General features: G+C 39.9%; 1 protein-coding gene across 5 annotated transcripts in view; it reads right to left on the bottom strand.

The window, feature by feature from the left end:
* The window catches only part of SLC12A1 (solute carrier family 12 member 1), a 78,813-nt gene that overhangs the window by 40,477 nt on the left and 12,125 nt on the right, over window positions 1-26,211 (bottom strand). Inside the window, exons 5-16 of one of the 5 annotated variants that reach the window (XM_036924500.2) lie at window positions 22,363-22,458; window positions 21,734-21,829; window positions 19,307-19,446; window positions 18,134-18,244; window positions 16,155-16,266; window positions 14,497-14,624; window positions 10,131-10,215; window positions 7,520-7,671; window positions 6,284-6,391; window positions 5,842-5,965; window positions 3,588-3,689; window positions 1,539-1,694 (exon numbers count right to left, since the gene is read on the bottom strand). In XM_036924500.2, the coding sequence (XP_036780395.2) occupies window positions 1,539-1,694; window positions 3,588-3,689; window positions 5,842-5,965; window positions 6,284-6,391; window positions 7,520-7,671; window positions 10,131-10,215; window positions 14,497-14,624; window positions 16,155-16,266; window positions 18,134-18,244; window positions 19,307-19,446; window positions 21,734-21,829; window positions 22,363-22,458 (1,410 nt within the window). Of the gene's footprint in view, window positions 1-1,538; window positions 1,695-3,587; window positions 3,690-5,841; window positions 5,966-6,283; window positions 6,392-7,519; window positions 7,672-10,130; window positions 10,216-14,496; window positions 14,625-16,154; window positions 16,267-18,133; window positions 18,245-19,306; window positions 19,447-21,125; window positions 21,222-21,733; window positions 21,830-22,362; window positions 22,459-26,211 lie in introns of all 5 variants that reach the window. The other 4 variants (XM_036924504.2, XM_036924502.2, XM_036924503.2 and 1 more) reach the window with 4 other exon arrangements.

The following is a 26,211-nucleotide window of genomic DNA, read 5'->3' as shown; positions in this document are numbered from 1 at the left end:
GTATAGATTTATTCCAAATGGCAGACAGAGCCATCCCCAAGTTTTGTTCAGAAGAGTGGGGGAAATGGTGGGGATTGATTCTCTGGAGATTAAGATTAATATTGATTAATGTTGCCATGCACCAGGAATTTAGCATATCTTAGGTTATTCTATTCTTATGAAAATGCTACTTTTCAATTGGGTATTTATATGTGAAAAATGAATGCTGAGCCATTACTTATACCATATAAAAAATCAACTCAAAATGGAATAATAGACTTAATTTTAAAATCGAAAGCATTAAAACATCTAGAAGTTTGTGACCTAGGGTTAGGGAAAGGTATCTTAGATTAGAAGCAAAAATCCAAACCATAAGAGAAAAAAATAACAAATCGGACTTTATAGAAATTAAGGATGTCTACTTCTCAAAACAAAACATAAGGAAAATGAAAAGACAAGTCATTGACCTGCTGAAAGTGCTTGCAAACCCTGTACTACTAAAGGATTTGCATCCAGAATATATAAAGAACTCTAACAACTGAATAATAAGGAAACAAACATTGCAAAAGATAGATCAAAGATTTAAACAGACACCTGGCTAAAGAAGATATATGGATGGCAAATAAGTTATTCAACATCATTAGTCACTGAGAAAAAAATGCAAACAAAATCACAAAAAGATAGTACTGTACATCTATTAGAATGTTTGCTGCTACAATATACAGATTCTTTAACATGACATTTACATTTCTTATTAACTGGCACCAGCTTACCCTTCCAGATTTACCTCGTGCCCCTTCTCCATAGCACCCAAGATCTCCATCCATGCTAAAGGCCTTGAAGCTTCCTAAATATGTTATGTTCACTTGCATGCTTCCTAACTTCACTCATGCATTTCCCTCTGCCTTGAATAACCTTCCTTGGCTTGATCCAATTAATCAATTCCTACTCTCTTGCCTTTTTTAAGTAGCTTGCTTGTTCATTCAACAAATATTTATTAAGTGCCTACTGAGAGCATGGCCCTGAGAACACAAGCCAGGAGCCAGGAAAGTTTTCTTGGACAACTCTAATCAGAGTTGATCACTCCCTGTCAGTCATTCGCTCATGTCACTCATGCATCGTGCTCACTATATTGTATTACAGTTAATTGTGGATGCAAACTCCTTGAGGACAGGGACTGTATTTCATTCATTAGGACATGAGAAGGAGATGTAATGGACAGCTTATGGCATTTGGATTCATACACACTCTAGTTAAAATGTCAGCTCCCTCACATCCTGACTGTGAACCTCTGCAAGTGGTCGACTCTTTGAACTCCAGTCTTCATCTATAAAATGGGACTAATAATATTCAGCATTATTGTGAGGATTCAATGAGGGCATGGTATATAATAGGTGCTCAGCAAGGTTAACTATTGTTGTTATATTACATTATATTATTAATATCTACCATACACGTGGCAGACCTGAGCACATAGGGACTGCTCAGTACATGTTTGTTGAAGGAATGAGTGGAGAGTACTTTGGATATCCCCTCCTACACAGCCCTTCTTAGCTTACCTGGCTTCTTATAAGTCACATAGATATAGAGGAAGAACTCAATGACATAGGTGATGACAGCTGCCCACCAGTTGATGACAAACATGACTGCACAGCACAGAACAGCCCCAAAAAGGGACACCCACATATTGTAAATCCCATACGCAGGTCTCCAACCTGAAAGGAAAAAAAAAAATCTATGTGCACAAGAAAAACTTCGACATCATCACCATTATACCACTGCATATTATTGGAATCCAGGCAACAAGTATTTTCCTAGCATAAATCAGAAATTTTAGGCAAAGTTTCTAATTCTGACTTGTTTTCTATGATCTTGGGTCCCTGACCTATGAAGGTGTAATTATACCCAATAAGGATGCTGTGAAATACAGAAAATGTGTCACTCATGACCTCTCCTTACTTCTTGCATGCCTCAATTGTTTTTCCAAACTACAGGCTTTAAGCATCTGATATCTATGCCATCAGGAGTTGAAAGAAGGCAGGAGAGATGGAAAGAGTGGGGTCCAGTGCAGAGGAGGGGAAGCAACTCCTTGGTGGCCTAGGAAGGAGAAGCTTAAGACAATGGGTTTATTGTTCTTATGGAAAAGGTGGAGAGTCATCAAAAGTCAACCCTCTTAATTTCCTGCTAGCTATTCCTTTACCCTAAGAGAATTGTTCTTGCCCTTTCAGAAATAACCTATGTGGAAAGAGGAAGAAATTTTTTGCAGTGGCTGCTTAAACCCAGTGCATTAATATGTCATGCATGTCGCAACAAAAATATTTCTCACAGTTCACATATGCGTGGGTTTCCTGTGTTCTATTAATTCCCTGAAATGAAAGGAGTTGGAAGACAGTATGTTCAGGAGGGGGAAGCTTGGATTTGAAGGGTGCATTTGGTCTGTGGGTGAAGGACATTTTAAATTAGAGTTGCCAGAACACAACAGATCTTTTAGTCTTCAGGAGCAATTTCTGAAATGGCCACAAGATGGAAATAGCACTTCGAGAACATCACTGGAAATGTCCTTCCGTTCTCTGAGTGTGTGTGTGTGTGTGTGTGTGTGTGTGTGTCCACGTGTCTCTCTCTTTCTATAGAGTTGTTCTCTTCCTCTTTCCCTCCTAACTTTCCACTCTTTGTCCTACTGCCTGTTAACTTCATCCTGTTTTCCAAAAATGAACGTAACATGGCATGAAGGCACATATTTCTATAATTTGTTGGACTTACTGACTAGAACACTCTGTCTTCTGCTTAAAAGAAGACAGCACAACAGAAACAAAAATTTCTCAGTTATCTTCTGGAGCCTAGTGGCCTTGGGAGGATGAATGCTCCCCTCCCATTTATGTTTTGCCTTATCAGCAGCAGATTTTCCAAGGAGGAGCAAGATCATGGCAGGCCTTAAAGAGTGGAAATGTGTTTATATTCCCGATTAACGCCCTCATGGTGAAGAACTTTCCGAAGTTCGATAATGACAAGTCCTTATTCTGGAGGAAAGGCAGAAGAAATTCCATTGGCCAGTGGAAGCAAAGAGGAGGTGAGGGGTGACTTGCTAGGGGAAGGTGCTTTGGTGTGACATTTTGCACCACTTTCCACCACAGTCTGAGGAGAGCAAGGACGTCCCTGGCTTCAGCGAGCATCTGCCCTGACTGCACTCAGCAGGTAATTATGGGAGCTGCGCATCCTTCCCTTCTACTCCATGGGCAGGAAACAAATTGCTAGTAAGGAAGTTTCAAATATATACATTTATTCCACTTCTTTGGTCACTTTCACCCTGTAAATAAATAGCGGTGTTTCTCTACTGCTGAAATAAATGTGGTTTCTCTTGCAATGAATAATTTATTGCTGCAGGAGAAAATTGACTTTACGGTTGGTCAAAAAGGCCATTGCTCAGATGATTCTTTTTCTATTTTAGAAGTTATCCTCCAACTCACCAAAATCAAGTGGATTACACTGCCCACTAGGATATAAGGAAACACATAAACACAGATGGAGCAATTTTCACTGACTTATTTCATTTTATTGAGACAAACTGGCTGTTTGTTTGGCCTTATTTTAGTTTTCAAAAGTCAGCTTACCTGGAGATTTGGCATAAGATGCATGGAAGCAGGAGAAATTAATAAGTGCATATGAGGCCAGGAAAAAGTTGGAAATGATGGGAGCGATGGTGTTCAGTTCCGCTGTAAACGAAGCAGAATTGAGTCGGTACATATGAGTGATGAGACCAGGAGCTGAACAGCTGTTACAGCCTGGAAGCTTGACTCTATTTGGAAATTGAAAACATAGCTAGCATCTGTCAAAGTTTAAGAAGTTAGTGATTTTTCTTTGGGGCTTCATTCGCTTGAAAATATACTCTTAGCCAGGGTTTCCATAAAGTAAGAAGCAAGAAAATGTACCAATCAGAAAAGCAGCAATCAAGAAAATGGGTATCTGCAAAATATTTGAGTGGGAATAGGTAAAGGGTTTGGGGACTGGACAGATGATAAACTGTCCTGTAGCTATCCCAGAGGTACCAAATCCTGTGTTGTTTGTTTGCTATGCATATAATCAAAAGGCCCTGCAGGATGAGAGCTTTAATACCAATGCACCAGATACCCCTAACTGGAAATCTCTCTGCATATAACAAACTTGCTCTCTCTGACTTTCAGAAGTCTTGTTAGTCATTTGCTCTTTTCTACATCTCTAGGGTTCTATCCCTCACAGTTTGCCAAAAAAGAGTTTTCACCTCAGTAGCTAAATATACAGTATGGTTGAATACTAGCTGGATTATTTACTGTATGATAAAAGAATAATTTAGAGATGTTCTCATTTATCTTAAGGTGAGACATTTATCAACTCCAGGGATGCGCATGCAGCGGCAGCTGGGTGTGATTCTAAAACACAGATGCCAGCAAAGAAAGAGGCACAAATAGTTGCCCATGGAAAAGCTCATGCCAAAGAGCTAATGTACATTGTTCTGAGTGACTTTTAAGGATATTATTTAATTTATACAATTTTTTTAACCTTTGGCTATTTGATCACTTTAATGCAGAGCACTTAAATAGGATAATGATTTGAGGTCTTAAAGCTTCAATTACATAATTGAAACATATCTCTATATAATCATTTTCTGTTTAATTTTTTAAAAACTAACAAACATAAAAAGTCATATTTATATTTCTTCAACCTTGTGAAGATTAGGATTAAGGAATTACAGTTACTTCCTGAGTGTATTGGATGATGAGGAGCCTCATTCTTTGGCATCACTGTGCAGAGGAAGGCTCTGCTCACCTGCGCATAGTTACCACCATCCTTGCCTTTTGCTTCTTTTCCTCTGATATTGTGGGGAAAATGGAAGTTCGGATGGCCAGGATCCTCACCTGACCCTAAACTACTTGATGATGTAACTGGCCTGCTGCTAGGCTACTGCTTCCACACCTGTAGGCAATGAGCTGTTACTGACTTCGTCGCTATATAAAGAGCTCTGCCCAGTGCTCTGGGGAGAGGTAGAGATAGAGGAGGATTACAGACCTGCAGACTGCTGGACGCAGATGTGATTCTAGTGCTCGAACTATTGCTGGGAGAACAAAGCTGGGTATTAACCCTTTTACCCCAAGAATGTTCCATTGTCATTCCTTGGTCCACCGAATCCAGTGAACTTGCCCGGGGCTGAAACCCACTGGTGAGACAGCTGTGCTCACCAGAAAAGTTGGCACCTTAGGGAGGAGTAAGGAATGTGCAGGCTGAAGTTGATGACTGTGTCTCTTCAGGATTATGTAGCTGTTTTGTATTGTTTAGGAAAAGGGAGCCAAGATTACAGTCTAAGTAGTGGTTCTCAATCCTCAGGTCTGCAAATCTTTTGAGGAGCTTATAAAAATGCAGACTTCTTATCCCTAGAGACTCAGATGCTAACTCAGTTTGGCCTGAAAAATCTGCACTTTAACAAACCCCCAGGTGATTCTGATTCTGATACAGGTGACAATAGACTGCATTTTTAGAACAACATTTTAATTCTCCTGGTAACTGCCTGGCCAGGAGATGTAAAGACAAGTGGCAGCTGGGGAAGACTCTGGAATTAGATAATATCAGGCAGGTTGGAGAAAGGATTCAGTTGTCGTTGGTTGGATGAATTTCCAACATTCAGATTCAAAGAAGAGATTAAAGTCCAAAGCCTTCCTCATGTTCTCAGAGGTCCTCTACACACAAGGATTTCTCATTTCCTTCTTAGACAGACTCTGATTCTTCCAATTGGGATATTAAACATAAAACAGGTAATTCTTCAAGCTAAAAGGAAAACCCTATGAGTATCAGAAGAATTCTTTGGGTCTTAGTAAGAACAAGAAAACTACGAACCAATAAGAATGAATGCCATGGCTATTACAAAAGTGAGCATGTATCCTCTCAGGGGTTCATTGTTTTTTCCATATCCCTTTGCAAAGAACTGCAGGGCTTTGTAGATGTTGTCCTTGCATAGAGCCTAATGGAAAAGAAGAGGAGAAATTTGTCATTTGTATCTATGCACACTCATTTTCCCTAGGTGATTCAAACAAGAAGATGTTGGGAAAGATGAAGTGATACACAATATAAGCACAAGTTAACACTGCAGTTTATCATCCTTTATATTAGTTGAATCGATCTTGACTATGTGGCAGACAGCATTTGAGCCAGATGCAAACATTAAACTGTTTCGGAAAATGATGGAAAATGATTGCTGGTGAGAATAAATATTTCAGCTTGATCTGTGTTCAGTGGAAACAGAAGTAGGAAGAAACACGTGCTCTTGGATCTGACTCACCTGGAACACTTTGGGTGCACTGACGAGGGAGGCCAGGGCAGAGGAGAGCGTTGCAGAAAAGATGCCAGCAGTGATGAGGGGGCCAAACCCTGATACCATGCTCATGACCTTGAGGAGAAAGAGTTAAGTAAGGAGACTCATCCAACAGACAGTTTTTTAAAATTAGGTGAATTTTTATACAAGTGCTTCTCTTCCTACTTTCTGGGATTTAGAATCTCTTTCATAAGGTAACTGCTTCTAATCAGATGTCCCCCGAGCCTTATTTCATTCTCGAGTTCTTTATATTTGTTTTTTCAAAATGGAAATGGCCCTTTGTTGTTGCTGTTTGTAAAAATAATAAATGCTCACCACAATACATCCAGAGATAACAGAACGAGTAAGGAAGGAAATGGTATCAAGGATGCTGTCAACATTTCCCCCCTCTGTCCTCTGTGGACAAGTTGCTTTGATGATGGGAAACTCGATCCAGCAGAAAGTGATATTTTAATAAGGTTTAGGGAGAGGCTCAGCTGTTTACCAGCCTTTTTAGAGGCTTCAGTCTTTCTTGTTCTTCCTATATATGGAGGCTTTTCAAAACTTTGGTTTTTTTTCTTTTATCATTAAACACAATTTTAGATCAGAGACATGATGAGATTCTATCAATTTAAGCCATATTTTGGAATAATGGTTTCAGCTGAGTAAATTTCTCTTTGTTGGTTGTAAAAATCAATGAATGAAGCCTTCACAGCAAATTTGCTTCTCCCTCTGCTCACAAATCATTCAGACAAATTCATATATTTCAAGTTTCAGTTTTCCCAGCTTTCCTTATTGCTTTCCCTTGTTAACCCCTTCTGCCGCTCACAATCTCCCTCGTGGCCTCATCTGCCAGGCACTCGAGGACCACCTCAGAGACTTCTCCTAAGCTGAAGTCCATGTGTGAAATGCATTCCAAGTGCTAACTAATATCAGTCTCTCCTCCTCACCGTGAAATCTTGCACAATTGATTGGAAGATACATGATGTCGGATAGTCACCTTTCCCTGCTGATACAATTTGTACAGCTGCCTGTTCTCTCCCACCACAGGATTCGCTACTTTATAAAGCCTGTATGATTCCCCTCCGTCCTGTACACATTGTACACTGTTGAATTAAAATCAATCAATAATCAGGGGCAGAGTCAGAAGATTCATTACACATGATGTTCTAAAAAGGAAAACAATAGTAATGAAATTTATTTATTTGTTTTTGCAGTACGAACCTGGAAATTGTTCATCAGCCCATACTGACATGGTTCGTGTCGACATCTCGAGAAGTCGTAGCCCAAACCACACGCTGCGGAACCATTGCAGTTCATCCCCGAAATGCTGGTGTCGTTCATGTTCCCAGTGGCGTCTCGGACCACACAGGCCCCTGGGGAAACAACCATGGCTTGTCATTTCTTAATAAGGATTCTGCAACCTTAGGGCTTTTTTCTGAAAGCACAGTTTGCTCTGAGTCTGAGCAGGTCCATTGCCTATCGTCTCTTCACTGTCAATGCTTCTGCTGCCTTGGGTGGTTTACTTCCAAGCTCTTGTCCGCCTCTAAGACCCTTGTGGGCAGGGGGTTGGGATGCTTTTATTTTCTGAAATGCACATGGTAGGGCTTTGTACATAATATGCACTCGATTCCTATTTCTGGCTTAGTGCTACTGACTGGGTGTTTTTCAAGTAGAAGGACTTATTTTGTTATCTTCAAGAGATCCAAGGGATGGCATTACTGAATTCTAGTAAATAAAAGGACTGAGTCTGTGTTTTCAACTAATGATATCCCTTGCATAACTTTTTAAAGTTATAACTCAACTTTATACATAGTTTTAATGATTTCAGTAACAATGAAAATGTTTTAGGATAAAATTTAAGATTTCCTAGGTAACATTAATGGTCAAATCATAATCTATCAAATATTTATCTCAGATTATCTATTCTATTATTTTCATATAGTTGGGTCTTTCTTTTATTTTCTATTATAAACATTCTATGATGAACATCTTTGTATACAAAATTTTTTCCTCTGTATTTCAAAATATTTCTTTAGGATAGATTCCCAGAAATGGAGTTATGAACTTTTTAAAGATCTGTGACATATATTTTTATCACAAACTTTCCTTATGATTTTTTCTAACTATAATTTCTGCCATTACGCATTTGATAGGATTATTGAAATATATGAATATATGTATGAAACATATCGAAGATTTTTCTGAATTACATGAAGGATAAATACTTTACAAACTAAATGCCAATCAACAGAACTGTTCATTTTGCTCTTCAAACTCCAGCCACTGTGAGTTTTCATTCCTTGCTAATAATTTTAAGAGAGGTCTCAATGACAAATGCTAATGGAAACCCTCAATTTTAGCTATGGAATTCCTATTCTCTGAGTATGGGAAAGACTTAAAAATCACAGAATCTTTGAGTTGAAAGAGTCATTTAAAGTAATCAGTATAAGAGTTTGCTTACATAGCCCTGAGGGATAGGCTGCTAGCCTTTGCTTAATCACTTAAAATTATGGATGTTGGTTCTCATGCAAAAAATCCTTTCCAGATTTTGCCTTTTTACATTGTTCATTTCTGTTGAGCTGACTTTTCTTAATCATGTATTTTAACTTCTGCGTAATAAAACTCAACAAATTCCCATGAAACCAAGCCATGAGCCATTACTTGCACTAATAACAGATCATGGACCTTTTACGACTATTTGCCTATCCTGGCAAAAGTATAGAAACAGATTTTTCTGCCCATTGGGGCAAAACTAGAAGGATCTCAGAAAAACACATCTATAACTTTACTCATTCCCTCACTTTTGCTTTCTGTGAGCAAGAACACCACTTGGGAAATTTAAGGTGATTTCACTGTCATTTTAAAATGTGTCAGCTTCCTAAAGTACTAGAATAAAATCTCTCTATATGGAACTAAACTTGGAAACACAACAAGATAGTTAATGACATAATCCAATTTCATCAAATGAAGAACTGAGAGAAGCAAAAATGTAAGTTAATTGTTTTGCTTTTTTTTCCAGAAACCAACTCAAGATACATGCACTTTCCCAATTTCCTTTATAGTAAGAGGAAATAGTATATAGCAGAGGACAACTGGGATGTGCCCTTTGGTAAAAAGCTCATCTGGGCTTCCATAGTGGTCCCCACCGGAACTGTACTCCTTAGTGTGCACAGAAAAGAATTTTCTTCTCTGAATGTCCCACATTTCTTCCTCCCCTGTGGCATAAGCATGAGGTGACCCCCAGCCAGGAGGAGGTGTGGCTACAGGTGGAACAAAAGTCAGTTTAGGAACAGCAGGCACATCCACAATTTTCTGCTCACTGAGCAATGTGGGGGCAGGCCTCCCCCACTGCTAGCAGCTGGGCTTGTTCTTATTTGCTGCCAAATGTGACAGTGACATTTCCTTATTAGGGAAGAGACACAGTTATCAATTCTGTATCGTTCATATTTTCCTAAGGATCTCTTTTTGTTTCTCTGTTATTTTATTTTGGGCTTCTTTTCTTTTGCTCTGTTCCTTACCTGCTTCCAGGTCAAGGGAAGTGGGTGCCGGAAGTGGTGGCTCCCTTGGCAGGGGATAATTATCTTGAGTAGTAAAATGGGACCCTCTTTGTGCTTGGGTAGAAGGACAATCTGTTAGTTCTACCCTAGCCCTGACCCAGAGATACCTGTGTTACAACTTAGCTGCATTTAAACCCCTAAAGCATCCAAGAATGGAATTAAAATTGTTGCCTTTTAAAAAAATTTCAACTTATGTTCCACTGAAAGCCCACTGGACATGAAGAACTGGGTCCCTTGCAATTCTGGCGTTCCAACACCAGAGACATGCAACTCACCTACACAAATAGCGACTCCTAAGTAGGCGACCGTGGTGATGAAGATGGCCAGCATGGTTCCTCTGGGGATGGCATCTTGAGGGTCCTGAGAAAAATAATGGGAGGTGTGAAGACACAGGGTACAGTGAGAAACAGACATCATTTGGAGTTCTCCCTGTATTTTCAAATTTTTAGGCCACCCTTCCTGAGGCAACTTCTAAAGAAAAGATCAAACAAATGGCAAAGTGGTGAGCTCGAGTCCTTCTTGGACAAAGACAAGGTGCTTACAGTGAATAAAGAAATCACTAGAATTTTACACTTAACAGAAGAGATCTCTAACTGTCCGGGAGGGAGTTTTTACAGAAAAGAATACTAGTTAGTTCACTCGCTAACATCTCTCCCGACCTTTGTCTCCTGTGAATTTCTTTCAGATGTATTTAGGGGAGATATACAGACACACCCTGCACATTAATGATATCTTTGTGCATGTATTTGTTTTGTACTAGATTAGGCTTGCTTTAAGAAAAAACATTTTGACTGAGCAGAAAAGATGATCTACTGAATTCTCCAATCCCTCAAGTTTCCTATTTGGAATCTAGTTCAGAAATGATTGCAATGGGAAATATTTAATTTCTGTAAAAGGCATAAAGAAGGAGGCAGATTTAAGCTTATACCAGTAAATGGACTTTTCTCTTGCATATAAATGTATATAAATTTACTAAACCGAGCTCACATCATATATAATATACAATTTTATATTCTCTTTGGGGGGCTAAATCATATCATAATCAATTTCCAAACAACATAACTTCTAACTCTTGAATTCCACTTAACAAGGATTATTAAATAAACATTTTAGTGTATTCATTGCTTACATAGGACAGTGTCTGGCATATAATAGGAGTCAATAAACATTGAATTGAGGGAAACAGAATCTCAATAGACATTAGTTCTCCCACTAGAGGACATGGGACTCATCAATACAAATAAGCAATTAATGCAATCAGAGAATGTTTGAGCATTTATTTTTTCCCTTTTAACTTAAATCAGCTGCTCAAATCTGTAGACAGGTTAATTCATGGTGAATGTAGACGCCACCTGCCAGCTGGAAATGATAAATCAACCAAGGGAATCTACCTCCACATTGGAGTAAGCCAGCCCTATTGATCACTCTGCAGTCATTAATTCCTGCCCATTCTTTTAGGAATATCTGCATGCAGGGTTTGTTCTGACACACGCATACCTGGCCTCTCCTTCCAAACTATGGGCTCCAAAAGTGAATACAGCAACGTGTGCAACTGAGCAGCACACAGAAGGAAGAAGTCAATTATGGCTAAAATGGGACCCACTCAACCTTCCAACTGATGGTATAGTTCAAATTTTATTTTATTTATTAATGATTTCTTGGTATATGAGTGAAATGTGAAGAATCAATTTAAGTGAGAAGAAAGAAAATATATAAAAGGATAAGAGGAAGGCAGTCTTTTACCTGACATGCAAAAATTTATGTTTTCTTTTAGAACTCTCTGCTACAAGCATTAAAATTACTCATTTGGAATTTACATGAGGGTGAAACTTGACCCAATATAAATTAGGATGACAATATGTTAATGTATAATCATATATTTATATCATCTGGTCTGGCTACATTTCCACTACACAGGGCTCAAGGCTTCAGCAAATTTTCAGTTTTCACACAAATATTAGTTTCTATCCCCCTAGCAGTAACCCAAAAATCTAACCTTCCTTCACCTTTCTTCATTAAGTAGTATTTTTTTTCTTAAGACAGAATATAAGCAACCTATTAGATTGCTGCTTTTTGAGTGTCAACCACATCCTAATCTTGCATCTCTGAAACTGCACCTCAACTCTCTTGATTAGACTTGGGTATTTCCCAAATTGTCTCCCAGGCACATATTTACAGATCATCAGTCAGTGTGTTAACAAATAGAAGGTTCCGGATAGAAACTGTGGCATTCCCTTTTGCCGACTCTCACTGACTGTCACCGGCTGCCTGAAGTGCCATCTTGAGGATTCTGAGGCTGTGAGCAGGGGTAGCATCTTGACTGTCCCTATAGTGTGTAAACTATATGCGTTCATTAAGTTGAACTGAATCTATTATTTTTTGATTGCTTGGAATTTTTCTAGTCTCACTCTCAGAGGAAAGGAGTATCAATAAGTACTGAAGCTTCCTTGCCACTTCCCAATCTGTGGTCACTTCTCAGTCCTTAACATGCCTGACCACTCTGGCTTTTGATCATCTAACGATCACTTCTCCCAGCATTCTCCTCTCTTGGCTTTCATGACCCACTCTCTCTTGGGTTCCCTTACCTCTTAGGCAGCTCTTTCTCTTTATTCTTTGTGGACTCCATTTCTACCATTAATACTTTAATGTTCCCTGGGTGCTACCTTCACTTTTTTATAGGCCTTCCTGCACAGACCTGGATGAGTTCATCTGGTCTCACCCTCGTTCCTTTCCAGAGCTCCAGACGCAGAAGGCTAGCTACCCACCAGACACCTCCACTCTGATGCTCTGCTGTCACTTCAGCCTCAGTGACCAAATCTGAGCTTCTTTTTCCTCATCTATTATGCCATGGAATCAATTCGGTAGGTTGCAACCAGCAAAAAAGAGAATACGATAGAATAGAAGCGATGTGAAAATATCAGAAGATATCATTTGTAATAAAGTTAAAAACTGACAAACATTTTCTGTGTGCACTTGGTTGTGAGGTATAATGTTTTCTTACGCAGTTCATAGTAAAAAACATCCTTTCCATTTCCTCTCCTAACTCTAATAAAAGCTACCCCTTTGATCCAGTTCCCCTGCCGTGGCCTTACTTCAGGCTTATGTCATCTCTTGTCCAGACTACTGTGATACCCTCCAACGGATGTTTCTGCCTCCTTTCTCCCTACCTACCTATAATCCATCCTCATAAGCTACTAGCAGGCTTCCTCTAAAACACAGATTTAATCATGTTACATACTGATCTGACCTCCTTCGTTTCTACATTTAGTTTTGGGATAATACCCAAACTCCAAGGATACATGAATGAAAATACCAAAGGCAAACTCCCTACTTTCACGGAGTTACATTCTAAGGCAAACACCTCTACTCAGGTCCCACCGACAGCTGTTCCCCCTGCCTTATGAAGTCATCTAGCCTTGTCAGGACTTTACTGGTTCAACTATGAGAGATTCCATGCTGTTCCCGGTTTCCCCATGCCTGACGTTCTTGTGCCTTGTCCTCCTGGAAAATCCTTACAGTTTCTCACCCATAGTCAGTAATTAGCCTTTGCTTTAAATTCATATTCAAAAGTTATTTCCTTGAGGAAACCATCCCTGAATTAATTGTTTGTTCATCCCCTCCTCCAATCCATCTGGATGGTGCATATGGTTTTCATCTATACATATCTCTTGATGGCTCTTGCAAATATCTCTTGTCACTGCTCAGTGCCCCTAATATCCATTCTTACATTCCTCTTTTTAATACTAGAATCCTCTAAAATTCTATCTGGGCACATGGCTGCCCAACTAAAGGCTATATTTTCCAGCCTTCTTTGCAACTAGATAAAGTCACAGAGCCTAAATTCTGGTCAGTGGGGTGTCAGCAGAAGTGATACATGTAAGGTTCAGGAACTGCTTGCCCTCTACTTCCTATGGACTGGAATGTGATCTTGGAAGTCATCAGCTGTCTTGGACCTTGTAGGGGAGGGCACAGCCCAAGGGAAGGGTAGAACAAAAGAGCTCATCTGGGCTCCTGGGCAGCCTTTCAGAGCAGACTTTTCTTATTCCACTGCACAGCCTATGACCTCAAATTTTTATTCATTAGAAAAACAAATTTCTATCTTGTCACTGTTACTAGTCTTTCATAAAACATTCAAACCAATATCCTAACACAATGGTCCTCACAGAATGTAACATAAAATAATATGAGTGAAGTGCTAAATAAATACCTTTTAAATAAGTGAATATATGTCTGGATCTAATGACATAAGGATTCGGTAATAAAGTGACTTGTTTTGTTTTTGTTTTTTCCTGAGCATTCTATATCCTTGTTCATTATGTGTTTAAGAGAAAAAGGGTCATTCTGGTATCTTTTTCACTGAATTCTATTCATTTTGTTCGAAATGTGACACACTGTCAATCTAGTCTATCCTTCTGGCATCACTGAATAAGACTTTTGGAAGAACTATCAGGAACAGGATAGTTTTGCACTGATATTTGACATTAAGAGAGAGAACTTTTAAATAACCAGGAAACCTAGGAGAAATCTGACAGTTTTGAAATCTATAAAGAAATATGGTCATTGTCATTCTCTATAGCTGTTGTGCTACCCACCAGCTACACCCCCGCCTCCCAGGACTACACCAGCAGGGACACAACATACCTCTAAATCTCCTGAGATGTTGGCACCAGCAAGAATGCCAGTGGCTGCTGGGAAAAAAATTGCGAAGACAGAGAAGAAGCCTTCACCTTTTGTGAAGCTGGGCCCAAAGTTTTCTGCAAATATTGATGCTGCAACACAAATAATGAGGAAATTATCATGTAGACATTCTTCACAGAATAGGAGATAAAGTTACCTTCAGCTTCTATAAATGTAACATGTAAATGCGTGCTATATTCTAAATGGCGTAAACTCGAAGATACAGGTGCCCTCCTCATGAGCCTCATGCTAATACTTGCCAAGAGTCGAAATATGTATCGCAAAGTTTTAGAACTTTTTAGAACAGAGCTCTGACAAATTTTTATGCCAGCAGAGACCAAGGCCTCCTGACTTCCCTGAATCTAGATTGCAAAAGGAAATGGAGAATTTTTCTCATGACCGCACTGGCACACTCACAAACATACCACGCACATACACTGCCCTACGTGCGTACAACTACATTCTCACATGCATAAACACTTTAGTCGACACATTGCTTAATTTTTTTATTATTATAGGAGAAACCTGTGGATGACTCTATCTTACAATTTTGCTGCTAATGTTCTAACCTTCCCACCCCTTGTTGCCAGAATCTGGGTCTTAAATCCTTATATCAATTTCTCATATATAGGAGAATGATGCAGTGAGGAGACTTGGTTATAAAATAATACTATCCTGTGGGATAGCACCAAATTACTTAAAAGGAAAAATATCTAGAAGAAAAAAAGAAAAGAAAAGGAAGAAGGAAAAGAAAGGAAGAAAAATGTGAACAAAAGAATCTGGGTGATGCAAAAAAAAAAAAAAGGAAAGGAAATTGAAGTCATCAAGAAAAATAGAGCAGGAGCTGTGAGGAGGGAAGAATAGAAAGGAAAAGGTTTTTAACATGCATAGCAAACAAGACCAAGTTCTCTGCAAAGAAAAAGAATCAGGAATAACGAGGTGATGTAATATAAAAAGGAAATGATTACTGACAACTGAGTAAATAATGAAGGGAATTTTTTTTAAATCTCAGGAGTGATTGAAGCTATTGTGGAGAGCTGGGACAGTGTGGATAGGTGTAATGGAATAGGGGAGAGAAGTCAAATTTCATGCTCAGTGATGTTGATCATAGGTTGTCACACTAAGTAACTCCTACAGTCTTTTATGCTGGACAACCTGACAGTGATGCTTAACTAGGTGATGCTACAGGAAAGCAAGATGCAAAAGAAGCCTAGTGGGGAAAAAAATGACCAGGCTTGACATTAGTGCTCTCAATGGTTGAACAAATTATCTGAGCTGTGTTCTCTTTGCATGTACGCCCTGCTACTATTTGACAGTGACAGTCATCTGTTCAGCGCTTTAAGGTTTTCAAAACACTTTTATATCCACTGTCTTATTTGCTTCTTAGAAATCCCTTCAGCAAGTCATTATTATCAACCACAATTTCGTAGGAAAATTTGAGACCCAAACATGTTAGGTGACCCATCTAGGGTTGAGACTCTCTGGGTCTCCTGACTCCAGCCCCAGGCTTTTCCCTGGATCACATTAGGATTCCAAGGCTGGAGTGGGGGTTCCCAGGGAGGGTGACGAAGGCAGGCAATGGAGAACCACACACTGCAGAGCAGCTCATTTGTTAGACACACCTTGGTAATTAAAGAAACCTCTGGACTTCTTCTCATTGTTGGATGGAATGACAGTGCCGATGAAGAAGTTTGCAATAGCAATGAGAAGAATGATCAGAAGAATCACCTGAGCCTGGAATGGCCAAGCAAAAGGAAGTCAAATTAAATTTACTTAAATTTTTACATAATTATAAAAGTTATATGTCCACTGAGGAAAGGCTCTGATTATTCCCACTAAGACTCTACTATCCAGAGTAGGTAATATGTGCATCCTTATGGAATGGCATATTAGTGAGTCTCCCTCATTGGACATGTGTGTAGATGTTTTACATTTTCAATGGGAGGAGCATGTGTTTGGACATTTGAAGGTGACATTTTAAGAACATTACAAGTACAAGGTGGGTAACTTACTGCAGTGTCCTCAGGGATATAAATGGAGCCAAAAGTTTATAAAGGTTCTTTCTTTTTAGGCAGAGCATCTGTGGATTCCTCCCCTTCCCAGTGCTAACTGCAGAAGGAGTGTGAGAACAGAATGATTCCTAGAATTCTCGTGAGGCCTGGTGTTTGATGTGGGGATGTCAACGTGTGTCCAGCACAGGAGATTTGCACATTGACAAGCCAAATCATTTTTCTTAAGTGCCCCCTACATTTTAAGGTGTTTATTGGCCAGGCATTCCCATATGCTGTTCCCTCTGCAGGGAACACACTTCTTTCCATTCTTTGCATAACTATATTCTTCCTTTCATCCTTTAAGTCTTAATTGCTTCCTCAGAGAAACCTTTCTTGAAAGAAAATAAGCTAACACAGAGGGCTTGCAATGTAACAGATTGCAGACTTAACTTTATCAATATTCTTTCAGGTAAATAATACCACTAGGACCCATATGAAGTAGTAATGTTATTATCATCATTTTAAAGATGAAGAAACTGAGTCACAGAGAGGTTCAGCAATTTCCTAACAGCAGAGCTGGGGCTTTAAATTATACCCTTTACTGTCAAGAAACTACATTGCCTCCCTCAGGGGATAAAGTCATTGAAAGCAGGTTCCCCTTAATTTTCTGTCTCAGTGCCCTACTTATTTGCTTCATAGCACTTTTACAATCTACCATTTTATATTTGCTTGTTTATCTACTTGATTATTACTCATATCCCCACAGACCATATCCTCAATTAGGGCAGGGATTGTGGGCTTTTTCTTGGTCACAACTGAATATCCAGTGCCTAGTAGAATGCCCAGCACATGATAAACACTTAATAAATTTTTCTTTAATGGGTGAATGGACAACCCACAGATAAATGCCATGTAAGAATGTTTTCTACTGCCCTGTGTATCTGGGAGGCTTCGGCCATCTTTCTATTTCTGGTGAACACTTGGGATCCAGTTACTGCAACTCCATGTACATAGGGCCAGTTTCAATTGCACCAGTCACTAGAGAGTTACAAAGCAGGCAAAAGACATGCTCCCCAGCATTCAGAAATGTATTGACTGTTTTACTACTAGTTAAATTTAGATGTTCTCCAATTCCAGGCCTATCATGCCCTCAAATTTGCAGCTGATGTACTGGGTTTCAGAGGAGATGATAGGTTCTGCTTCTATTATTGATCTTCTCCCAATACACATGCCATTTCTTTGGGGGCCTTCAGTACCCGCAGCCAGCTAGGGGATGCCAGGGATGTGACCGAGAGGCTTCCAGCATGTACCATCGCCACAATCATAAGGGGCTTGGGCGTGAAATAGCAACAGCCATGGCGGCTCTGTCACTGTCATGAAGCACAGAGAAGGACAAAACCCGGGCCTGACCCTGTGACACATGAGCCGTGTGTCGTGACTGCCGGGACCTTGGGCTGAGGGGCTTGGTGTCCCACCAGGTGCTAACCTGCAACTTGTACCACCAGCGAGAGGTCACAGCAATTCTTTTTGAATATGGCATTACTTCTATTCCTGCAATATGTTCAGAACCTGACCAGCAGTAGTTGAGAACATCATTTTGAGAAATTCACCTTTGCTTCCCATTCCATGCCAGCTACTGAAATTCCTAGAAGAATCACCACTGTGATGGAGCCTATTATCCGGATGTCATTGGTTGGATCCACCATCATTGAATCACTCTCCTGGAACAAAAAATTCACTAACGTGGTTACAGATGGAAGTTTTTTGGCCTGCATATCTCACTGTGCCGTTTAATGCTAAGAAGATATACTGAGCATTAATGTCTGGGGTCACACAGGATAATGGAAAAGTGAAGTGCTCATGAATTTGAGAAGATAAAGAACCTAGAATTATTTTTTTCTATACTTTGATAGCCAAGGGCAGGAGTTGGCAATTTTAGTTTCATTCTGTTCACAGCTTTTCAAGCTATGGTAGCACTAAGTGAAAGTATGTGTACAGATATATATAACATTTTGTTTCAGAAGGAAGAGTAGCTATTTTTGTGTCAAGGGGAATCCCACAGGAATGAAAATGAGTGGTTTCCACTATGAATACTGAAAAGTAAGTGCTATTCAATTAAAGAACAAACTATACCAACAAGATAACACTTCTCTTGAAGATTGCATAGCTTCTGAACTATATAATCCACTCATTTATTCATCTGATTTTCAAATAGAGGTACAATTACCAACTGAACTCAGTGAGTGCTGTCACAGACGTGAAGGGAGGACTAGAAGTTAGTTTGTATGCCAGCTGAGTACATGCCCACATATATGCCATCTAGACAGGGCACCTGAACTAGAAAACTCTTAGTTTTCTGCAGGGAGTTATTCTAATGTTTGAACTTTCTTTCTTTTTGGAAACCTATAACCATAATAGTAATCTTGCAGCTGATAATACTACTCATCACTTATCTTTTGTTTCACATTTTATACTGTATTTCATGTATGTTACTTCATTTTATCTATACCGTATTTCTATGAAATATGTAGAACCGTGTTATTAGCCCATATTACAGATGTGGAAAACAGGGTTAGACGAATAAAGGAACTGGTGCAAAATCGCTCAGCTGGTAACTGTGAGAGCCAGGATTCCAAGCCAAGCCAGTGCTCTTCAACGATATGCAACTTCCACATTCTGCAGAATAAATCTTTTTCCTCTCATCTTGCCATAATGATATGCCCTTGTGCCATGCAAAACCAAATTCTCTTGCTTGGCTAAAGAAAAGAAAAGTTTGTAATTACCTTAAGAAGGTCTACCACAGTCTCAGCAAATCCCACCACATACATAGCAACAGCTACTGCATTGGCAAAAGCAAAGATCAAGCCTATAGACCCACCGAACTCGGGCCCCAAGCTTCTGGAAATAAGATAGTAGGCCCCACCTGAAACAAGAAATGACATGTTTTACTCTGAGAAACTGGGATTTGGTTTATGCGACCAAATAATTTTGAATAATTTTTATGCTACTTAAAATATTGCAATTTCCTAACAATTTTAGAAATCTTGTGTCACTCGAATGAGTAACTGCACCTTTCCTGGTACTCCGTATATAATTTACAGTAGAACTATCCTGATAATAAAATTCAGTTTACTGAAACCTGATTGTACACAAACGCTAAAAATGAGAATACAGTGAACTTTATAAAAAAAATTCTCAGTGTTAAAAAGAATTCATTGGAGAGTTCAAATCAATAATGTACCTGAAGTAAAATCTTATATGTGAAATTTCCAGGAACAGGTGGCCTAGGCAGAAAATGAAGTGGATGAAGTTTATCATTGTTACTCTAACTTTCTGGTGTAATTTTCTCATACACTTTTGTTGCTAAAAAAAGTTATCTGCATAGTGCTATGTATTTTCCACTCTATAAACCAGGCTTGGTTTTCTCTGTTTTTAGCTTGAGAAAGCACGATTGTTGACAAATATCCATTTGTGTGTGGGGCAGTTGAATGGGAAGATCGGTAAGGAGGACTTGGAACAATTGCTTCTCCCCTGGACATTGAAAAGGTAGTTCTGTATATGACTGTGTAGTTCTGTGCCCACGAGAGCACTGAAAGCAGGTCACTGAAAGCCACCTAGAAGCCTAGACCTTATCACACGCCATAGTACATTAATGACTTTCTATACTGAGCTAGTTTTAGAGGTGGATAGAATTGGTAGGAGGATGACCCTGGACAAACATATCTCAAAACAAAACAAAATTATCTTTTACCGAAAAGGAATTTCCTCCACTATAGTAACTCCTTTGGGTTAAGGGGTCAATGCCATCTCTAAAAATGTAACTTATTACCTGGATGGGGCAAATGCCCATTTTTTCTTTGTCTAGATCACATTAAATGAATTGGCTAATCAGTTACTCAGACTTAGTTAAAATGAAAGACAGGCAGGCAGAACTGGTGAGAGGAGGTGTGTTGTGGGTAGGAGGTGCTTTGCAAGGCCCTGGGTAGGGAGACCTGGATGTGGTGCCCAAGTAGAGACCCGAGGAGCCAAAGCACAATGGGCGGGGGAGGAAAAAAAATTAGAGGAGCAAAGATAAACGTCAACCACCTCATTTTCTGCCTAGGCCTGCTTGTTCCTAGATGGTTTGAAAGTAACTCTTTGTTTTGTTTGCTTGCTTTTCTTTCTTTTTTTTAAGGATCATTTCATGCCTGTTGACTAGGAGCGCAGTGCTGGGGCAGCCCCTGAGCGTTTATGGAACGGGAAGTGCCAGGTGCTAGAGAAAAGCCACGCTGAGGAGATGGGGAAGAGCAGGCAGGGCTTGCCCGTGGCCCAGAGAGACCCTGTATTTTACTATAAATACTCTCTGCCTTTTCTCAAGACACCTGGTCACTCTCTACTTTATAAACTTGTTTAATCACAGGAAATGGGTCACGGAAGTCTTCTCTGAAGATTTTATAATTTTAGTTGAAAAGAACTTTGTCTTACTGTTTAAATTTTAGGTCATTTTGTTTTGTCTTAAGGCTTTGGGGACTAATTATCAATATATAAATTTTACTTCCAACATTAAACCAACCCTACACATTACTACATAACCAAAGCTTGTAAGTAAATAAATTGGCTTACCTCCTCTTACTACTCCATTTGTGCAAATAGCAGACATAGAAATACCTGTGAGTGTTGTCACTACCACACTCAGGCCAATGATGATGACTCCCAGACCTGCAAAATCCCCCAAGAAAGGTGTTTGGCTCCAGTACTTCAGGAAGTCACCAGTACCTCAGGAGGCAGTTGCCTGAATCTTGTCTCAGAAGGCTCAGTCTCCCCATGAAAAACCTGAAATGTTCTAAAAGATCCCATGAAGGTCTAGGGAGCACCTGAAATGTACTAAACTTTAAAACTGGAGGTATGTGCAGGAATCATTTTCCAAGATTCACCAGCAAGATGGATGCACTCTAGCCTGAAAAATAAAATATTTACCCAAGGAACTTGAGCTTCTGGAAACCACGACCTGTGATGTGCCTGAGAGGTCCATTAGAAAGGAGACCACAGCTGCAGACCGGAGCAAACCAGGACTACACTTACAGCACCTTATGTTTCCTTCTGCATCCAGGTTGGCCACGCTTCAAGAGCACTGGACTCCTTCCTTGTTCCCATCAAAAAATAAGGACATAAAAAGTTTTTGCCTACCCGTAGTAAGTGATTGAGAGCATTAGTTATCTTAAAATGTTTACCTCCACGAACAAACCCGTTAGTTGCTATGGCAGAAGTGGACAGCCCAGTGATAGAAGTTACCATGGTGGAAAGAAGAATTATGAGAACTCCAAGACCTGTTAGCAAGGAAAGACAGAAGATAATTGCATTTCATTTTTCTTCCTTGGACTCCCTATTGCTGCAAACTATACTAGCAGCCTTATTTAAGTTTTCAGGTCCAAGCCTTGAGCCCCTGTGGGGTTCCTTTGTGCTAAGGAGAAACTGGTTTGCCCCACATGTAGATTAAGTCGAAGAACTGCTCATTATGATGGAGAATGGTTTCCAAAAGTAAACACACTCTAAAATGCAGCCCTGGAAAGAAGTTGACTTGTGCTGGTGTCTGGGGAGAGAAACTACCTTGGCTGTGAAAAGAGAAAACATGATATCTGACCTTCTCTCTTGCTTGAGAGGAACCTGAATGAGAAAGCTGGGGGTCTGACAAAGGTTAAATCCTTCCCCATTTTTCTTGGATCTCTCTTGCCTGGCACGGAAAAAAAAGGAACCAATTTGGATTACCTTTGAAAATTCTCCAGAAAGGTCAGCGGTGAACTATTTGAGCCTGCGTTGCCTTTACCTTACAAACGATTGTGAGGGTCACAAGTTTAATTACCTCCTCTGACATATCCATTTGTGGCAATAGCAGAGGTGGATAAACCAGTGATCCCAGTCACTGTCACGGCTAAGCCGATGATAATCACACCGAGACCTCAGTTGAGAGAGGAAAAATAAAGGCAATTAAACAGTGGATCAACCCATTAGGTCGTTTACATAAAAGCCAGCAAGTCTAGGGTAATCACCAAAGGACCTCATTTGAGTCAGCAAGTTGGTTTGGATTTCACCACAGAGCAAATGCTCATCTGTGAAGTTTTCTGCCGATTGTAGGGCAGATCCTAGAAACTGAAGAGCTGATATATATAATGCTAAGTTGCACACAACTCAACAAAGATGACTGGTCAAAATTTAATGTGAACCCATTTTTTAATGAAATTTTAGATTAGATACATATAAATTTAATAATTGGTCTAAAGAATTCCAGACTACTATGTAGCTAGAGAGCAAAGGTTCATCCTTCCAGGTAACTATCTTTTCATGTTCCATTGGCTGTGTAAGTGTGGAAAATTACATACAAAACAGCAAATTGTTAATCTGGTAGGTAGGTAAATTAGAATCATATTGGACTATTTTCACATATCAGCTGCCTGACCTCTGGCAAGTTACTAATGTCCTGAGCCACACATAGCAATGAAATTAGAAAGAATGTGTGAAGTGGCTAGCATAAGGCATAGAACAGAGTGCACAATCAGTCTCACTGGATTTTGATCATATCCACAATAATCAAAATAGCTATTATTTATTAAAAGCCCATTATATATCCAGCTGTGTGTTAGATAGCATGCCAAATGCAAGGAATAAATAAAATGAAACGAAAAAACTTCCCTCAAGGATCTATGGTGCAGAAGGTCAATGATTATGAAAGGGAGAAAGTGGTAAATCAGAATTCAGAGGCAGGCAAGGTTGCTTTTGGCCTCAGGAAACACGCTGTCAGGAGGACACTGAAGGCGACAGAAGCTGCCACTCCCGAATAGCCACTTCAGCATAAAGGTTGCTTTGACCTGAAGGCAACTAAAAAGAAGATACCTCTTCCTATTAGCCTAAAAACAGGACATCAATTTCTAAAGATGCCCCCCCTTTATATCAAAAGGACAGAGGTTAATCACTAGAGACAATTCTAGACCCTTATCAGCTCGAGATGGCACCAGAGGAACCTACATATCCCACTTTGGACCCATCCTCCTCTCGTTCTCCCACAGATTTGCCTTCTCACAGTTTGCCGTGCTAGACAGAAACTCAGTCCTTCTCCTTTGTCTTGTCACTTCTCTAAAAATGTTCCCTCGTTAAGATGCTATCCAAGTGAAAGTTCTAACTACACTATTTAACTTACTCATTGCTGAGTCTTCCCATGTCTGTCTGATGCACGTGTTAATAAACTTCTGTGTTTTTCTCCTGTTAATCTGTCTTTTGTCGGTCTACAGGGCACCAGCCATGAGCCTAAAACAGTTTGCCTCTCCTACAATACCCTTCTCAATGGAGGTCAACCCAGAATTCAGAGAGAAGGTGTAGCATCTCAGGCACTGAAATCAGCCTGGCTCCAGCCAGCATGCTCTTGCCTGTGCCTTTTTGGGAAGCTCCCCTATAGAAAGTGGGTGCTCCATAATTACTGTTGGCAGGTTCTCTTGTTCCAAGGATGATTAGAAAGTAATCAGCCAAGAGAAGCTGCTATCTCCTTGGCCAGGTCCTAGAAGGAGAAGTGGAAGGAGGTAAGAGCAGAAACAGGAAGGAGGTTCTGGAGCCTGGCTCTTTTGATGTTCCCAGCTATATCCTGGCTCTAGTGAAGTCTCTAGACTATTTTACAGGTTAAAGTGCAGTAGGAAGAGGCTAACTGTAGGCACGACTTGGACTAAATTGCTTTGGCTTCTATAGACTCTTAAAAGTTTGGTGTAACAAATTCCTCACATACACTGCAGGATCCTGTGGTGAGTGAAAGGGTATCTCGCTGCGACCCTCCTTACCCAGAACGACTCAGGAGACACGGGCCCAACGCAAGAGATTTATCATCTGAAAGAGAAAGTGCTGCCCCAGAGGGAGGGGGGAGAGAAAAAGAGAGAGAGAGGGAGCAGGGGGACAGAGAGACAGAGACAAAGAGAGAGAGGGCAGCAGCATGGTGCAGAGCGTTGTGCCTTTTATTGTGGCAGATCCTCTCCGCCTGTTGCCTTGGGGGAGGGTCGGGATGTTTAGAGATAAGGCGGGGTAAACCCAGGCAAGCCCCAGGCATAATTCTTACCGGCTTATGTACTTGGGACCATGGGGCAAATGGAGGATAAATTACTATATTCTTACAGTGAACATCACCTCTATGTCACAAGGTGGCTTCAGGTCCTTATATCGCAAAAGGTGACTTGTCTTTCGCACATTATTTTGCTCTTGACTTTGTTTTGAGCGGTTTGATATCAAATGTTTAGCTCATCCCAGCAACTCTATAGAGCCATAGACTTTGATTTCAGGACATTAAGCCCATTCTCACTTGACTATTTCCCTACGTTTATTTTCCCTTTGCCTCTATTTCCCCAACAATCTTAATTTATCCTTTTGCATTATATGTATTTCTGTAAACCATCTGAAATCCTTGAACAAAATTTTAGACAGTTAAATAGCAAAAGATTTGCTTCTCTCTCGCAGACAAACATAGAATCTCCATATAAAATGCATCTTAGAGCACAATCAGTTCATAGTATTCTCAAAGTGTGGTCCTTGAATCTCCTATTTCAGGAAATGCCTGGGGTGGCATTAAAAATGCCCAGACTTACTGAGCTTGGAACTTTCAAAGTGGATCCCATGATTCTTCAGTTATGTAACCTAACTTCCCTGGTAATTCTTACACACCCCTGAAGGCTATTTGCACTACCCTCAGTCTATCTCAATTTGGGTCTGCCAATTCAGCAAGTTCTTTAGCTTTTTCTTTGGAGAATTGATTGGGAAACAATTAGTCCAGCTCCCTAGTTTTCCTATGAGAAAGTAAAACTCACAGAGTATAAATGACTTGCTCCACATTCTGCCTGCTTTTCACAACCTTCTTCACTGCCTGATGTTTATTCCAAACGACCCTGCCCCAGCCAAAGTCTCCAAGACTGAAAAGAGCAACCAGATGGCATTATAGACTCATTCTACCCTTTGCTTCAGGGCCAAGACAGCCAAAACTAATGGCCCCAAAATTGTTACCCAAAAGCTGTAGTTACTGTCACACCTGGCTTTGTTATTCCTTAGGCCTTTGTTCCCAGGGTCTGGGCTGGAAAGTGCGTTCAGATTTCTTACCTAAACTATCCCCAAAGCAAGAAGAAACTACTTGTATTTGTTTCTTTTGTTTCCCAATAAAGGGAACCCAAATGGGACCCAGATGTTGACTTAATCAACTCATTTAGCTTTAAGTTCACAGCAAAGGCCAGTAAAACTGAGTAAGGGTGGTAATGAGTTTCTACGACTCACTGAAGTCTATTTTCTGAGAATTAAAAAAAAAAAAACACCTCCATTCAAAGGAAACCATTCACTGGACACCCATTGAGTTAGGTAGAACTCTACTGTCTTCTAAAGTATGATTTGACTACTGAAAGAAAAGATCCTTATTAACACATTACTGATATCTGAAAGTACAATGAACAATTTAGTGGAAGATAGGATTCTCCAGCTTTTTACAGTTTTACAGTAAGCATGAAGCTGGATTGATTGTGAAGAGTAAAGTAAAATCATCTGATTAAGGTTCAGAATTTTGCCTAAACACATGGATGTTAAATAAGTTGCATTAAAAAAGAATTACTCTTGCCCTTGGCTACACTCACACCTCCAAAACAAAGTAATATTTCTTGACGATCTCAATAAGTTACTAAACTGCCCTTAAAAACCTAAT

This window comes from Manis pentadactyla, chromosome 11 (assembly GCF_030020395.1).
Source record: "Manis pentadactyla isolate mManPen7 chromosome 11, mManPen7.hap1, whole genome shotgun sequence".
NCBI classification, from domain to species: Eukaryota; Metazoa; Chordata; class Mammalia; order Pholidota; family Manidae; genus Manis; species Manis pentadactyla.
This window is presented reverse-complemented; position numbering and strand designations above follow the sequence as displayed.